At 43.6% G+C, this 18,558-nt stretch overlaps 1 protein-coding gene across 1 annotated transcript in view; it reads left to right on the top strand.

Moving 5' to 3' along the window:
* Positions 1 to 18,558, top strand: part of E2F6 (E2F transcription factor 6) — a 115,790-nt gene that overhangs the window by 87,675 nt on the left and 9,557 nt on the right. Inside the window, exon 6 of the mRNA XM_069235940.1 lies at positions 12,655 to 13,084. Coding sequence (XP_069092041.1) covers positions 12,655 to 13,084 — 430 coding nt within the window. The remainder of the gene's footprint in view (positions 1 to 12,654; positions 13,085 to 18,558) is intronic.

The following is an 18,558-nucleotide window of genomic DNA, read 5'->3' as shown; positions in this document are numbered from 1 at the left end:
GCATCAATGATTGGATGGGGGCACACCTCAACAATCACAACATTCAAGGACAATGGGACACCAAACACTATTTCACATAAATCACCTAGAATTGCTAGCACTCAGCGAGCTTTTCAGTCTCTTTTCACTCACAACATCCTTTATCAAAACAGACAACATGACACCAATTGTAAGGAAATGCCTCCTTGGCATGGTTACCCCCTGACTGTTTGCCTTTGCTGATGCTAAGTTTTGATTTGAAAGTGTGCTGAGACATGCTAACCAGGCTCCAGCACCAGTGTTCTTTCCCTAACCTGTACTTTTGTTTCCACAATTGGCACACCCTGGCATCCAGGTAAGTCCCTTGTAACTGGTACCCCTGGTACCAAGGGCCCTGATGCCAGGGAAGGTCTCTAAGGGCTGCAGCATGTCTTATGCCACTCTGGGGACCCCTCACTCAGCACAGACACACTGCTTGCCAGCTTGTGTGTGCTAGTGAGGACAAAACGAGTAAGTCGACATGGCACTCCCCTCAGGGTGCCATGCCAACCTCACACTGCCTATGCAGTATAGATAAGTCACCTCTCTAGCAGGCCTTACAGCCCTAAGGCAGGGTGCACTATACCATAGGTGAGGGCACCAGTGCATGAGCACTGTGCCCCTACAGTGTCTAAACAAAACCTTAGACATTGTAAGTGCAGGGTAGCCATAAGAGTATATGGTCTGGGAGTCTGTCATGCACGAACTCCACAGCACCATAATGGCTACACTGAAAACTGTGAAGTTTGGTATCAAACTTCTCAGCACAATAAATGCACACTGATGCCCGTGTACATTTTATTGTAACATACACCCTAGAGGGCACCTTAGAGGTGCCCCCTGAAACCTTAACCGACTATCCGTGTAGGCTGACTAGTTCTAGCAGCCTGCCACACACCAGACATGTTGCTGGCCACATGGGGAGAGTGCCTTTGTCACTCTGTGGCTAGTAACAAAGCCTGTACTGGGTGGAGGTGCTTCACACCTCCCCCTGCAGGAACTGTAACACCTGGCGGTGAGCCTCAAAGGCTCACCCCCTTTGTTACAGCACCACAGGGCACTCCAGCTAGTGGAGTTGCCCGCCCCCTCCGGCCACGGCCCCACTTTTGGCGGCAAGGCCGGAGGAGATAATGAGAAAAACAAGGAGTCGTCACTGGCCAGTCAGGACAGCCCCTAAGGTGTCCTAAGCTGAGGTGACTCTAACTTTTAGAAATCCTCCATCTGGCAGATGGAGGATTCCCCCAGTAGGATTAGGGATGTGCCCCCCTCCCCTCAGGGAGGAGGCACAAAGAGGGTGTACCCACCCTCAGGGCTAGTAGCCATTGGCTGCTAACCCCCCAGACCTAAACACGCTCTTAAATTTAGTATTTAAGGGCTCCCCAGAACCTAGGAACTCAGATTCCTGCAACCTAAGAAGAAGAGGACTGCTAAACTGAAAAACCCTGCAGAGAAGACGGAGACACCAACTGCTTTGGCCCCAGCTATACCGACCTGTCTCCCCACTTCTAAAGACACTGCTCCAGCGACGCTCTCCCCAGGGACCAGCGACCTCTGAAGCCTCAGAGGACTGCCCTGCATCTAGAAGGACCAAGAACTCCAGAGGACAGCGGCTCTGTTCACCCAAGACTGCGACTTTGCTACAAAGAAGCAACTTTGAAACAACTTGCGTTTCCCGCCGGAAGCGTGAGACTTGACACTCTGTACCCGACGCCCCCGGCTCGACTTGTGGAGAACAATCACTTCAGGGAGGACTCCCCGGCGACTGCGAGACTGTGAGTAGCCAGAGTTGCCTCCACAGCGACGCCTGCAGAGGGAATCCCGAGGCTCCATCTGACCGCGACTGCCTGCTTCTAAGATCCGACGCCTGGTAAAGACTGTGCACCCGCAGCCCCCAGGGCCTGAAGGATCCGACCTCCAGTGCAGGAGCGACCCCCAGGTGGCCCTCTCCCTTGCCCAGGTGGTGGCTACCCCGAGCCCCCCCCCCCTTTGCCTGCCTGCATCACTGAAGAGACCCCTTGGTCTCCCATTGAAACCTATTGAGAACCCGACGCGTGTTTGCACACTGCACCCGGCCGCCCCGTGCTGCTGAGGGTGTTCTTTCTGTGTGGACTTGTGTCCCCCCCCCCGGTGCCCTACAAAACCCCCCTGGTCTGCCCTCAGAAGACGCGAGTACTTAGCTGCTGGCAGACTGGAACCGGGGCACCCCCTTCTCCATTGAAGCCTATGCGTTTTGGGCACCACTTTGACCTCTGCACCTGACCGGCCCTGAGCTGCTGGTGTGGTAACTTTGGGGTTGCTCTGAACCCCTAACAATGGGCTACCTTGGACCCAAACTTGAACCCCGTAGGTGGTTTACTTACCTGCAAAAACTAAAACTCTTACTCCCCCCCAGGAACTGTTGAAAATTGCACTGTCTAGTTTTAAAATAGCTATATGTGATTTATGTGAAAACTGTATATGCTATTTTGCTAATTCAAAGTTCCTAAAGTACCTACCTGCAATACCTTTCATTTGAAGTATTGCATGTAAATCTTGAACCTGTGGTTCTTAAAATAAACTAAGAAAATATATTTTTCTATACAAAAACCTATTGGCCTGGAATTGTCTGAGTGTGTGTTCCTCCTTTATTGCCTGTGTATGTACAACAAATGCTTAACACTACTCCTTTGATAAGCCTACTGCTCGACCACACTACCACAAAATAGAGCATTAGTATTATCTCTTTTTGCCACTATCTTACCTCTAAGGGGAACCCTTGGACTCTGTGCATACAATTCCTTACTTTGAAATAGTGCATACAGAGCCAACTTCCTACACCAATGTATTACCTAACCAAACAAAGAGGGACCCATTCATCATAACTTTCCCTCCTAGCCCAAAAGATTTGACATTGGGCAATCCACAACAACATTCACCTGGTAGCACAATACATTCCAGGAATACACAACCAATTTGCGAATGTTCTCAGCCGAGATCATCCACAAACACACGAGTGGGAAATTCATCCCCAAGTCCTTCAGACATACTATTCGCCGCCAGCGAAAACGCAAAATGCCAAAACTTCGCATCCAGGTACCCACATCCTCTATCCAAGGGCAATGCTCTATGGATGAATTGGTCAGGGATATTTGCTTACGCTTTTCCCCTTCTCCCACTCATTCCATTTCTAGTCAACAAACTGCGTCAAAACAAACTCAAACACATACTTACAGCCCAACTTGGGCACGTCAACCCTGGTACACGACACTCTTAGATCTGTCAGTGGTACCACATATCAAACTCCCCAACAGACCAGATCTGTTAACGCAAAACAAACAACTGATCAGGCATCCAGATCCCAAAATACTCATTCTAGCGATTTGGCTCCTGAAGTCATAGAGTTTGGTTATCTACAACTTCCAACTGAATGTATGGAAGTAATTAAACAGGCAAGAAAACCCACTACCAGGCAGTGTTATGCAAACAAATGGAAAAGGTTTGTTTATTACTGTCAATCTAAACAAATTGCCCCTCTTTCAGCGTCAGTACAAGACATTGTAAGTTATTTGATTCATTTGCAAAAAGCAAATTTTGTCTTTTTGTCTATTAAAATACACCTCTCTGCAATTTCTGCGTATTTGCAAAATATACAACACTGCTCTCTATTTAGAGTCCCTGTTATCAAAGCCTTCATGGAAGGATCAAAACGCATCATTCCACCAAGAACATCTCCAGAGACTTCGTGGAATTTAAACATAGTACTCACACGACTCATGGGTCCACCATTTGAACCTATGCATTCATGTCAGATTCAATACCTAAAATGGAAAGTTGCCTTCCTAGTTGCAATTACTTCATTAAGAAGAGTTAGTGAAATCCAAGCTTTCACTATTCAAGAATCGTACACAAACATAAAGTTGTACTTCGAACAAACCCAAAATTTCACCGTTTCATATCAGTCAAACAGTGGAACTTCCAATCTTCTTCCCACAGCCAGACTCTGTAGCAGAAAGAGCCCTGCATACATTAGACATTAAAAGCGTTCAAATGTATTACAGAGATAGAACTAAACCATTCAGGAAAACCAAACAATTATTTGTGGCATTCCAAAGACCACATACTAGTAACCCTATTTCAAAGCAAGGGCTAGCTCGATGGATAGGGAAATGCATCCAAACATGTTACCTAAAGGCTAAAAGGCAACTGTTGGTTCCACCTAAAGCACATTCCACCCGGAAAAAAGGGGCTACAGTGTCTTTCTTAGGAAACATACCAATGGCCGAAATCTGTAAAGCAGCCACTTAATCAACACCGCATACATTTACCAAGCATTACTATGTAGATGTGTTAGCAACACAACAGGCCACAGTAGGACAGGCTGTACTTAGAAAACTATTTCAAACAACTTCAACTCCTACAGGCTGACCACTGCTTATGGGAGGTAAAACTGCTTTGTAATCTATGCATAGCATGTGTATCTGCAGCTACACATGCCATTGAACAGAAAATGTCACTTACCCAGTGTACATCTGTTCGTGGCATGTTCCGCTGCAGATTCACATGCACCCTCCCACCTCCCAGAGAGCCTGAAGCCGTTTAAGTTCAACATTCACGTGTGTGTGTGTGTGTGTGTGTGTGTGTGTGTGTGTGTGTGTGTGTGTGTGTGTGTATGTATGTATGTATATATAAATATATATATATATTCCATTTGCATGGACATCTCTTTTCATTATACTCTACACTCCTACCTTACCCTCTGCGGGAAATCAATCTAACATGGAGTCGATGCCCATGCGCAATGGAGCCGAAGAGGAGGAGACACTCGATCCTCTGACTCGAAAATACTTCTTTGAAGAAAAACAACTTGTAACACTCCGAGCCCAACATTAGATGGCAGAATATGCATAGCATGTGAATCTGCAGCGGAACATGCCACTAACAGATGTACACTGGGTAAATGACTATATATATATATATATATATATATATATATATATATATATATATATATATATATATATATATAGAGAGAGAGAGAGAGAGAGAGAGAGAGAGAGACAGAGAGAGACAGACTCTCTGCATATTCAATAGTATGTGTGTACATACAAAATGTGGAGCTGTATGTTATAGATCTATGTCAAAGAAAATAAACAGTAGTGGAGATGAGATCAGCTTAACAGTATAGCTAAGAGCAGCAATTGAAGAACTGTTTGCGATTGAGTCCATCACATTGAAAAGTGTTTCCCGAAATCTTGTGTTTCATGCATAATTTTTAAAGTAGGTTAATGTTGTGTTATGGCTAACTCTGAAATCCTTAACTCTTGTAACTATGAAAACATACCTAGCACACCTAGTGCAATGCTCATGACCTCCCGTTTGATATGACAGATGCAGTTACAAATGTCATATGATCCTATAGGTCAGATTATATATCACATTACAGTTAACACTATCAAGGAAAATACTTTATCTATTATAATTTATTTATTTTAGTGTGTGTTTTAATTTGAGGTATTGTTACTTATTGGTAGAAATATGGAGAGTTCATAGGCATTGAATTTAGACTGCAACTTACTGTTTTTATGGCTGTTGTGGGAGTTAAGGATAGCGGAGCTGCTTTGTAGGTTTTGTTTTGTAACCATAATTTGACTTTAGCCGTTGAATTTTTAGTGAATTTCTGTTTATATACTACATCCAACTTAAAATGATTTCCCTCCCCTTCTTTGAATGCAGACTGTTGCATTCAAACATAAATTACCTTCTTTAATGCAGAGCGGAATTCAATGCTGACACAGCCTACAGGAGTTTTACACTCAAGTTCAAACTTTGTCCATAATGCTTGCTGGCTTACAGTGCAGCATCCTAAATGTCCAGGTTTTTCTTTTCCTTTTATGAGTCAAAGATGGATAGAAAGCACCCACCTTTTGTCCGTCCCTTAAGTTTCTCAGAAACTGTACAACTAAGCTAGGGGTTTCTTTTCCCTGCCCTTGTTCCCATCCTTGGTACTTTAGCTGGCTTGTATTTGCAGTTTAGATGCCAGTGTTTTGAAAAGTTTAGTGTCCTCAGAAGTTATGACATTTCTATTCATATAAATCATTGCAAACACAAGTGCACGTCAAATCCTGTTTCAAATGCCCATCTATTCGAAGGAACAGATATGGTACTTGATGGCCATGAACGTGCTCTCCCAAATTGCTGCTTTGATTTCCCCTGTCAAGTAGCACTTTCCGACGCAACTGTCAGCCAGAAACTGTAGTTGATAACGTGCCAAGCCCTGCAATCCCATAACATGGCCCACACAAAGCTATATGTAATGAGGCTGCGAAAAACTGAAAAGTACTTCTGGTAGAGACTTCTAGCTGTAGATGCCTCACTTTTTGAATATTCCCAGTGTGTCTGGCTGGATCCAGAAACTTTTCGATAGTACCTCTGCATGCCAAAAGGTGGTAATGTGTGGCTCCGCACCAATGCCGACCCACTCCAGAAGTGAGTTGCCGGCCTAAAGTGTCCAAGGAATATCGCCACCTAAGCCAACAGGCTTTAAACTGTGTAGGGACTATCACAAGTAGATGTCTGTGACAAATTCTCACCAAGCATGCCTTTGGCGTTTGAGGTCGAACCACAACACCAAGACCTGTAGACACTGCATCAATTAACCCAAAGGCCAAAAGGGAACATGAAGCAAAACCTTGTTGCTAGCACAAGAAGGCACACTGTCCGGGATGCTCCAAGTCAAAGGCTTGCTTCCGTTCTCTGAGTTGACATAGCCGATAAAGAGGCCCGTCTTCGTTGTGCTTCATGCCCTCTGGTAAGAACAAAACAAAACACAAGACGTTGAAGCAGGGTTTCACGCTACAACTAGTACACTGTCTAAATTACTCTTTGAGCTAGGTTATCATGCTCTGAATGGTTGAACCCCGGGTGATCAACCTGATCAACCAACATTCACCACAATCAACTCCAAGAGTATAATTAACTACTCTCTTCTTCATTTGTCCCTGTTAATATAGTCCAAAGACGTGAGAGAGATCATAATCCCAATCAATCTTTTTAAGATGGAATCACTAACAAAGTACTCTCAACGCAAATGTTTCTTTATTAATGTATCAAGGCTTTATCGCAAAACATCTCAGTTCAGGCTTATCAGAGCCTAATACTGTGTTTGACTGGAGTAAAGGATGGGAACAGTTATCAAATGCAGTTTTTAATTTCATATATTCAAATTGGGAGAGGATCACAAAGGTGGAAAATAAATATTGTAAAACAGACAGCAAAAACACTATTGAAGACAGATGAGTCTACTCCAGGGGAATCAGCTGCTGAACAGGACAAATTGATAAGGAGGAGAGAAATAACGGTATAAGACCGTAAAATAAGATTCAAGGATATCTCATCAAGATGCATTGTGGAATAATTTGTTCTCAGCTGTTTGGTCAAAAGACTCTTTAAAAAAAAATATATATATATATATATATTTATTTATAGCCATGGCACTGGATCTTATAAAAACTGACTCTTTCCATATAGACCCAGTTGTGGTGATAAGATCAGTCTGCCAATTTATACAAACCTAGATCTTAGTATTCCGAAGAAGGAAATGTACTTATTAAAAGAGTAGCAGGACCAAATGGAATTCCAGTCGATATCTTTAGGTTAGATCCAGATAGTTGGAGACCACCTTTGTTCAATTTATTCTCAGCGGTTCTCCATACAGGCCAAATCCCTCATTCTTGGAGAGAGTCCATATTTTTAAAAAAGGTCCTAGCAACGACCCTAAAAGCTACAGTCTAATCTGACTTTTAGATGCTGAAGGAAAAGTGTTTGGAAAATTCTTGCTTAACAAAGTCTTTGATTGGGCCACCAACTTCAACTTTTTACTGTTCAATCAAAACCGGTTTAAGTCCAGGTTACTGTACTCTCAATAACATTGTTGCACAGAAATTAATCATAAGCTTGTATACGAGGAACAACCTTCCTCTATACGCCTGTTTTATTGACTGTTCATCTGCTTTTGACTCCATAAACCGTAGCAAGCTCTGGTAGAAACTAAGGAACAGGGGCATAAGTGAGTGATTGTTGCATTTTCTGACCTAATTTCACAAGAACACCTGATTTCAAGTACAACATGCAGAGGAACACTATCTCCAAGACTGAGTACTTCAGACGGTTGAACATGGTGGTGAATTTGATTAAAATGTTTGAAAACATTTACGGTAGCAGGTACCAGGGTAATTAGTGGAGGTTATGAAACTCATTCCAATCTCCTTATGTGTCTCCATTATCTTGAATAATAACACAATAATTTGAATACAATTTACATGAACATAATCATAGGTTTATTAAATGTATGTTTATCTGCATCCCATAGTAAGCTGCTTTTAGAGTTCTTGCTTTCCTCTTTATTCACACTTCAGGAGAATGCCCTTATAAATTGTTTCTTACTACTCAAATGTCAAGGAAATGTCTTTTAACCTCCCGGTGCCTTGGATGAGGTCACCTCGTCCTACACCCTGGAACTGGAGGGAGGGAGTGCTAGTGCTCCCCACCCCCCCAAGGCAGGGATGGAAGGGGAAGCCCTTCCCCTTCCACCCCCAACCCCCCCACCCCCCCGTTACGTCAGCCAGCATCACACGCTGACAATCACAGAGGATCGAAAGAGAAATGCAGAGCTTTTGAAACGCCCACTAGACACCAGGGATTTTTTTTTTTATGAAATGGACAAAAGGGAGTGACCCCTTGGGCAAGGGTCGCACCCAGGGGGGCATTTTTTTTTGGACGGCCTTATCTGCCCCCAGGGGGGGGGGCAGAAACCTCTTGGCACCAGGGATCATTTCTTTTTTTTTTTGGGGAGATGGGGAGCGACCCCTTACGCAAGGGTCGCCCCCCTAGGGGGCAAATTATAATTAGGCCATTTCTGCCCCCCTTTGGGGCAGATTGGCCTATTTTTATGAGGCCAATCTGACCCCAAGGGGGACAGAAACCACTAGGCACCGGGGATTTAAAAAAAAAAAATTGTTGTACAGATGGGGAGCGACCCCTTGGAAAAATATATTTTAGGCCATTTCTGCTCCCCCTGGGGGCAGAAACCTCTAGACGCCAGGGCAAATTTTTTTTTTTTTTTTTTTTGTATGTGTTTTTTTTTTGTTGTTTTTTTAGAGATGGGGAGCAACCCATTAGGTAAGGGTCGCTCCCCTGGGGGGGGGGGGGGGGGGGGGCAAATTTTATTTAGACCATTTCTGTCCCCCTTGGGGGCAGATCGGCCGATTTTAGGTCAGTCTTCCCCCAAGGGGGCAGAAACCACTAGGCACCGGGGATTTTTTTTGGGCGCCAATGTCACGCAGGGGGGAGTGACCCCGTAGGCAAGGGTCGCTTGGGGGGGGGGGGGGGATTTATTTTAGGCCATTTCTGCCCCCCTATTGTTATTAGGCCGATCTGCTCCCGGGGGGGGGTGGGGGCAGAAACCTCTTTTGATCGTTCTGATACTGGCTTAAGTGTTCAAGTCAACCTTCAAACCCCACAAGTTGCAAAGATTGGATGCCAAACGCGTGGGGGTTCCAAGTAAACTCGAACTTAAATATTGGGATACAGAATGGTCAGAACATTAAATATTTATTTTTGCAAGCCGGCTTTAGCACTGAGATCAGATAATGCTGTTTAGAGTTGGAAAAGGTGGCCAACATATAGCTGGCATATCGGGAAGGCTGGAGAAGGTGGAGGTCATTTACTTACTATGAATCCTCAGGCCGTTCTTCACCTGATCTTTATGATTCGATCGCAAGATGTTTATTAGCTCATTAAATGGTGACAGATTGTTCCCAGCAACTATTTTTCAACCTTTTCGAAACTAGAGTCTAAATGAGAGCTTTTGGATTGAGAAATTTTTCTTAAACAGCAGCCCTTTAACCCCTTCGCTGCCAGGCCTTTTCCCCCCTCCTGTGCCAGGCCTTTTTTTGGCTATTTGGGTCAGTTCGCGCTTAGGCCCTCATAACTTTTTGTCCACATAAGCTAGCCAAGCCAAATTTGCGTCCTTTTTTTCCAACATCCTAGAGATTCTAGAGGTACCCAGACTTTGTGGGTTCCCCTGAAGGAGGCCAAGAAATTAGCCAAAATACAGTGAAAATTTCGTTTTTTTCAAAACAATGGGAAAAAGTGGCAGCAGAAGAAGGCTTGTGGTTTTTCCCCTGAAAATGGCATCAACAAAGGGTTTGCGGTACTAAAATCACCGGCTTCCCAGCTTTCAGGAACAGGCAGACTTGAATCAGAAAACCCAATTTTTCAACACAAATTTGGCATTTTACTGGGACATACCCCATTTTTACAATTTTTTGTGCTTTCAGCCTCCTTCCAGTCAGTGACAGAAATGGGCGTGAAACCAATGCTGGATCCCAGAAACCTAAACATTTCCAAAAAGTAGACAGAATTCTGAATTCAGCAAGGGGTCATTTTTCTAGATCCTACAAGGGTTTCCTACAGAAAATAACAACTGAAAAAGAAAAATATTGAAATTGAGGTGAAAAAAACAGCAATTTTTCTCTACGTTTTAATCTAACTTTTTCCTGCAATGTCAGATTTTCGAAAGCAATATACCGTTATGTCTGCTGGACTCATCTGGTTGCGGGGATATATAGGGCTTGTAGGTTCATCAAGAACCCTAGGTACCCAGAGCCAATAAATGAGCTGCACCCTGCAGTGCGTTTTCATTCTATACCGGGTATACAGCAATTCATTTGCTGAAATATAAAGAGTGAAAAATAGCTATCAAGAAAATCTTTGTATTTCCAAAATGGGCACAAGATAAGGTGTTGAGGAGCAGTGGTTATTTGCACATCTCTGAATTCCGGGGTGACCATACTAGCATGTGAATTACAGGGAATTTCTCAAATAGACATCTTTTTTACACATTCTCTTATATTTGGAAGGAAACAATGTAGGGACAGACAAGGGGCAATAACACTTGTTTTGCTATTCTATGTTCCCCCAAGTCTCCCGATAAAAATGATACCTCACTTGTGTGGGTAGGCCTAGCGCCCGTGACAGGAAATGCCCCAAAACACAACGTGGACACATCACATTTTCTGAAAGAAAACAGAGGTGTTTTTTGCAAAGTGCCTACCTGTAGCTTTTGGCCTCTAGCTCAGCCGGCACCTAGGGAAACCTAGCAAACCAGCGCATCTTTGAAAACTAGAAACCCAGGGGAATCCAAGATGGGGTGACTTGTGGGGCTCTGACCAGGTTCTGTTACCCAGAATCCTTTGCAAACATCAAAATTTGGCCAACAATGTGGACACATCAAATTTTTTCACAGAAAACAGAGGTGTTTTTTTGCAAAGTGCCTACCTGTGGATTTTGGCCTCTAGCTCAGCCGGCCCCAGGGGGGGGCAGAAATGGCCTAAAATAAATTTGCCCCCTCCAACCCCTCCCCGGGAGCGACCCTTGCCTACGGGGTTGCTCCCCTTGCGTGACATTGGCGCAAAAATAAATAAATCCCCGGTGCCTAGTGGTTTCTGCCCCCTTGGGGGCAGATTGACTGAAAATCTGCCAGTCTGCCCCCCAGGGGAGCGACCCTTGCCTAATGGGTCACTCCCCATCTCTTAAAAAAAAAAAAAAAAAAAACACACACACACAAAAATAACATTTGCCCTGGCGCCAACCACGACCTCAACTTTTGCTTTTCTGTGTCTGGTAATGAATGGTTTTATTCTTAAATTGATGCAGTTTTAATGAGTTAGCCTACTAATGATGTTGAAGATCAGCCCTTAAATGATCTTATCAACTCACGTCTACCTGATTATTGTAGTACTGACTTCACACATTTATGGTGATCATTTTCGTAAAGGATTATTTCTTTTTTTCTGTGCATATAAAATAATCAATAAATACTAGAAACAATTTAAAACGGAAAACTTTCCACAAGGCTTTAAAAGTGATTTCTAACCAGAAAAAAGTATATAACTTGGGGTGAATAGGAACATGCAAGATTGAGACACTTAAATATATATTTTTTTTTTTAGCTAAGTGTGGATGGAAAAGGAGATAGGCATTGATGAGAGAGACAAAAAAAATTAAATCAGGGAAATGCTCTGGCTTATCTCTTTTTCAGACCAGTTCCTTACCAAGACACTAGTTATAAGTGCCAACTGCTGTTTGTTTAACCACTTTCTCCAGAACAGCTGTGACAATGATCACAGGTAGAGACCGCAAACACAACTGTTTTTGATTCCGGTTTCAGATCACATTTGCCAACGAGGTTCTGTCTTAGGTGTGCTCAGTCTCCAATTTGTTGGATTTTAAACACTACAATTAAAATGTAATAATTGGTTGTTTGTCAGCTATTCCTTGTGTATTCGCTAATGATGTTTGTAATGGTTATTGTTAAAAGTGGTAGTAGGTAAACCCAAAACTTTGTCATAAAATATTTTTAGGGTTTTTTGGTGTGCTTGCTTTCTGGATTGGCACTTCGAAAGAAGTGTCACCGACCCTAAATTGAGTAATCTGGTCAAAAAATCCCTGTTAGTAAATCTATAATTTTGAGATTCCTTGTTAGTTTTTTTTAATGTACTGAGCTTTATTGAACTACTGTTAATATAACATTGCTTTCTTTAGAAATCATTCTTCTTTTGACACTGCATTAACTTAATAAATATTTGGATATTTCAGAATTGCATCGAAGTACATATTAAGAGCTCAAAAGGACCAATTGATGTTTATTTGTGTGACATGGCACAAGCCAACCCTGAAAGTAAAACATTTGAAGATTTGGACACCTCACTAAAGAAAGAGCATGGTATCATTGAAAGTAAAACTTCAGAAGATTTGAACTCTGCACCAAAGATAAGAAAATTTAAATCTGAAAGTAAAACATTGGAATGTTTGGATGCAAAGTTACCAGTGGAAAAACAGACATTAGAAAGTAATGCTATTGAAGATGTGAATCCTTCTTTGAAAATGAGCAGTAAATCCGAAAATAAGACTTATGAAGGTATTGACAGCTCACAGATGATGGAAACTAGTGACTTACAGAATAACAATTGTGAAGAGTTAGAAACCTCATTGAAGGAGCAGCAATCGGACATAGCTATGAGCGAAGGTAAATGCTATGAAACTAAAATTCATTGCTGATGTTAAATATGAAGCGCTAAAAGCTACTTTAACGCTACATGTGATAATGTGTTGCATGTTGTTCAATATGTTATACCACTACAGCAGAGACAAACTTAGCAGCCTGTAATAAAAATATTGTATCCCCAATATCAACTCAAGGTAAGAACTTGTGGAGTGATATATTTTTATATATACATATATATACTTATCTTGATGTTCTTGTGGTAGTTGATTTGTGGATGAATATTTTTGCAGGTCGAAATTTCGACTAAAACATTAACACATACAACCTTTATAGTAGGATCTTTTGGGGTGCAATTCCATTTATGAGATAGGGCTGGTTATCCTAAAGCAGGTAGTGTAAGCACTGTGATGGTTGGTTGAAGGGTAATCTTGTAGCTTCTGTTGTGGCCACAGTTATCCCTCCCTTTCACCCACCGATAAATAGACACATTCACTCAACATGCAGTGTTATTCCTCACCTTTGAACAGTCGTCCTCTATTTTTGAGCCATGGAGAGCTATAGTGGGTGCAGTTGTTGCATTGAGGCCAAAAACTCTTCTGGTAGATGAACCCCATGCCTGATGCTTCTGATGGGGCTTCTAATCTCATTGTCCTCACCTTTCGAGTACTTCCTGAAGCATCCAACTGAATCCAGAATTGTTTTCAGCAGTTACTCAGAACACCAGTAGATGGCACTGGTAGCTCCACTCCAGATGGGATGTGCATTGGCCTGTGTAAGTGCCACCATTCCTGCTGACGTCCGTTCCTTTCTTTCCGCATCAGCAGACGTCGACTTCAGATCGTATGACATTTTTCAGTATGCAAGGGAAAAATGTCCCCTCCCAAGTCTACAGGTTTACACCCCGAGGGGAACGATGCAAACAAATGTCCATGATTGACCCACATGTGGTTTGGCTGTGGTGCCTAGGGTCAGATCACAGCAGTAAGACTTGCAGTGGTTGCGCCTTGATGCACCTGGAGGCCATTCAATATCTGGAAGCTAAGCTTTGTGGAAAAGCACCAGGATGAGTCAAGATCTAAAAGTAGGTGCTGATCCAGGTACTGAGGTCCTCCTATGACTGGTCTTCTTTCTTCTCTAACTCCTCAGGGAAGTCCAAAAAAGAAGAACGAGAAGTGCGTGTGTGACTCTGCCCTGGTCCCTTGAGAAGGCACAAGGTCATCATCTTGCCTCCAAGTCATACTTGAGGTCCGGTTACTTTGGAGACGATATTGACCCTACTTCCGCCGCAACCAGAAATTCCAGGTCTGTCGGCGACACTGCAGCAAATTGAGGAATTCCTGCAATGCTATGCTGTGCCTTTTTTGCATGTTAAAGGCTCCCTCTGGCACTCCTATGTGCCCCTGGGAGCCAAGAGGCATCCCACCTGGACTTCCATTGACTGGTTTGCACCAGGTCTGGATCTGCTCAGGGCTCCAGACCGACTTTGATAGTGGTTCTGTCCCCAGCACCATAACCCACACTGGAATGAGATCCACTTATGCTGTTAACTCCAGACGAAGGCCAATCCATGGTCCTGTCCGATACGCCACTTCGACCTCGATCGAGGTCTCATGCTCCTTTTCTTAATCGCAGCCCTTCTGACTGACACACTGCCTCTACCTCCTGGTAGGGCCCAAGTTCTTCATAAGCATTTTTGGCATATACTCAGACCATGGAGGCTATGATTCTCGAGATGAGATTGCCCAACCATACGTAGAGGAAAACTGGTATGAGTATCTCCAGGATGCCAGTAGTTTGAATACCTCTGCAGACACCAGCCAGGTTTCCCCATAGGGCCTGCCATAGAAAAAAACGCCTTCTTCCCTATGGTTATAAAAAGGGTGGCAGAGGTAGTTGATCTTCACCTTCCTGCTCGGAAGGTTAAAACCAGTGTTCTGACGGAGGTGTAGCAGACTGCCTACTTGGGTTCTGAGGCACTGGTCTCACTTAATGAGGTGCTCACAGATAATTTCTTGGTTACGTTGGCCAAAACGTGTTGAGCCCAGCCTGTGTGTCACCAGACACTAATGCCCTGCTCCAGGTGGACCTGCTTTCCTCACTCAGCACCCCACTCGTGAAAGAATTGTGATGCAAACATTTGGTCAGAAGACTGAACACAAACGCTTTTGTGGCTACTTCCCCTGGCAGGTAATCAGTGAGAACAGGGACCTTTGGTAAGAGGGTTTGCTCATCTACAAGCTTATCTGTTCATTCTGTGAATGCTGGCTGCTTTTTAGGCCATTATTCTCACAACTCCTGGGACTCCATGCCCCAAGGGTTGCCCATGGTCCCCGGAACAAGGCCCAAGCCATTCTTTCTCAGGCATTGCAGGATGTTTGTGACGCATCAAAGTTCACCATTCGCTATTACTTGATACTACTGACTCCATCAGTGAAGCTGTTGGCTATGTGGTCATTCTCAGAAACACATGAATGTGCTCAGCTGGCTTTTTGGGAGACGTTCAGGCCAGTCTAATGGACATCACGCTAGGCAAGCATGCCAGAATGGATATGCGGGCTTTGTATTGGGCACAGCACCAGGAGGATCTTTCCGACGTGGTCCAAATTTCAGAGGAGAATTCAAAAGACCTGCAGTGGTGGCTGCCAAATAGTGATTGGTTCGGGGGCAGACCCCTCTCCTTACCATACCCAGGGCTCACAGTGGTGACCAATGCATTGTTTCTGAGTTGGGGGGGGTGCCATCTGGGAAAGGTAGAGATCAGAGGCATCTGGTCTCCAGCAGAGGCCCAGCTCCATATAATCTTTCTGGAGCAGAGAGACATCCACTTGGCATTGAAAGCATTCCTGCCATCCATCAACGGGAAGCAGGTGCAGATGCTCAGACAACACCATCTCCAAGTGGGCCTGCAACAGGCAGAGTGGAGTGGGTTGGTGGACCCTATGCCAGAAGACTTTGCGTCTCTTGACTTGACTTGGCTTGAACACGCGAACGGAAGAATTAAGCTGTAGCTGCCTTGTGGATCACAAATTACAGTTACATCCGGAGGTGGGGGTGCAGGGTCCTTTCCATGAATGGGGAAAACTCTGGCTTGATCGCTTCACCACCACTGGGAATGGGCAGTGTTGGCAGAAAGGTCTGGGCCTCTCATTTTTCCAACCTTTTGATAAATATGAGAAGTGTGGTAGAAAAAACTAAGTTAACCCTGGGTTCGAGTGTCCAGCTTATGCCTCCTATCCATTTGTCTTATGGATACTCCTCTAAGCTGAGACACTGCAAGAATCAGGATGATGAAACTGGGTTCTGAACTAAGGAAAAAGGTTAAATTAATAGGTACTGAATGAGATTCATGGTTTTTAAATTATTTAGGAAAAGTGACCCCGTCATGCATGTGCCATAGTGAGGAAACCCTTTAAGACTTAGTCTTACATTTGGATATTCCTATCGTAGGCTACATTTAAGGTACACTGGCCACTCAAACTGGCTTGTACATGAGTTTAGAAAGTTGAAGGGTTTGGTGGAGACTCTCAAGATACATCAAGGAGAAAAAGGACATAGTGACAGAGTACCCCAAGATTGGATTATTATGGGTCAGAAGGCTTCTACATGAGGTTGGATAATCCTCACCTCTGTGTTGTTAATTTAAACTTTCCTTCACAATAGCTAGGAAATTTTACATTGTATGTTAGGATTGGAGGCTGCCTATGAGACCAATGTAGGTTATTGGTTTTACGAGACCCTGTGATGAAGCATGCCACATAAGGGTGGGTAAAGGGTTTTCATTATCAACATAGTTTATTGTTGTCAATTACAGACACTAGTTATTCTTAGAACCAATCACCTACGTTGGTCTCATGGACGATTGTGCATCTAGTAGTGTTTTGTTTACTGTTTTAAAATGTGAAGATCAACCAGCCGCATTCAGGATGTCTTCTAGGCGTCTCACAAAAGTAAATGCATAGTGTTCATGGTTCCCTACTGAACCAGGCCCAAAACGCCAAATATCAGTACCTGCTTTGTTCATGATCCAACCAACCCTTCTTGCGATTGTAGGAGATGGAATAAATTTGTAAGGCTTCTTAATAGAAATCTACAGTTGGTTTGCATCCGCTGGCCTCAGCTCTTCTGTGATGTTTTCAGAGGCCTCAAAGCAACATACCAGACAGTTTGGGATTATCTAAAAATGCTGTGTACTGAGCCAATATTTATTTGGTTCTTCGTGATATTGTAAATTAAACTCCTAAAGTAAAAATTCTAGGCGATATGTCCAATGCACTGATACTGACATGACGAGATTAGATGACATAGTAACATCGCCAGCTTTCCTGAAAGTTCTCTTCTTTCCAAAAAAACACTCATTATCCGTGCAAGAGTCTGTAACCTCAGAATCACATTCACATCCCACAGCATATTGCAACAAGGCTCCAGTGGGGCAGATAGTTATATATCCTTAGGCAGGCTACAGACCATGAATATCTGTATGTCCTGCAATGATTGCTGACCGTCATGCATTAATTTTGCAACAAGCCAATCCTGAATGTGCCAAGTCTGACAGAAATGGCAGTATGTGTATTACATGTGCTTCAGTGGGATCCAAACTCCATTCCACACACCAGCGTGACCACCACTGCTGTGCGGAGGTCTATTGTTTTACAGTAGTGTCCAGCCATGCTTTTCTGATGAAGCCAGAAGTTGCTGTGAAAGTCTTGGGATATCCTAGTGTCTCCGGTCCCCCAGGCTGTTAGGTGGAGTGTTCTTCCAGTACCAATTTTTGTGATTTGCTTTGAACATTCTTCCAAATGTTCAAAATTGGAGAAGAAGGATCGTAGAATACAAAGTAAGTTCAAGACGAACTGGAAACACACTTGCGACCTCCATAAGAGGAGTCACCAGCTTTACTTCTTGCAATCTGACGTGCTGTAAGTCTGGTTATTGCCAGTGGTGGGAATGCCTAATTCAGACCCAAGAATCAGTCATGTAGGATTACATCTGTCATCTCTGCCAGATAATCCAGCCTTCAGCTGTAGAACCTCCGAAGTTGATGGTCCAGCTGAAAGGCAAATAGGCCCACTGGCACATGCCCCACTTGCTCAATATTCTCCAAAACACTCCATCTCCAGTTTCCATGCACTGAAATCTTGCAGGTGCCTGGAGTTTAAGCCCCTGATAGAGTTTGGTCTCCCTGGAAAATACTCTTGACCTGATAGATTTCTTCTTGTTCAGTCAGAAATACCAGAAATACCTGGCTAGGTTTGCCAGAGGTTTTGATTTTGTTCCTCCTAAACAATTTCTGTACCTGATCGTCAACACATTGAAGATAAACAATAGGATAGAATCAGAGGCGTTTTGCTTCGTCATACACTTCAGCACCACTGACCCCACTAGCAACTCCAATTTACGTGAAATCTTTTTTCCTGTTCCGACTGCGATCAGAATGGAGATTTGCAATCACGCTTCCCATCCTGAGTGACTTGCATCCACCTCTATAAATATGCCTG

This window comes from Pleurodeles waltl, chromosome 5 (genome assembly GCF_031143425.1).
Source record: "Pleurodeles waltl isolate 20211129_DDA chromosome 5, aPleWal1.hap1.20221129, whole genome shotgun sequence".
Taxonomy (NCBI): domain Eukaryota; kingdom Metazoa; phylum Chordata; class Amphibia; order Caudata; family Salamandridae; genus Pleurodeles; species Pleurodeles waltl.
This window is presented reverse-complemented; position numbering and strand designations above follow the sequence as displayed.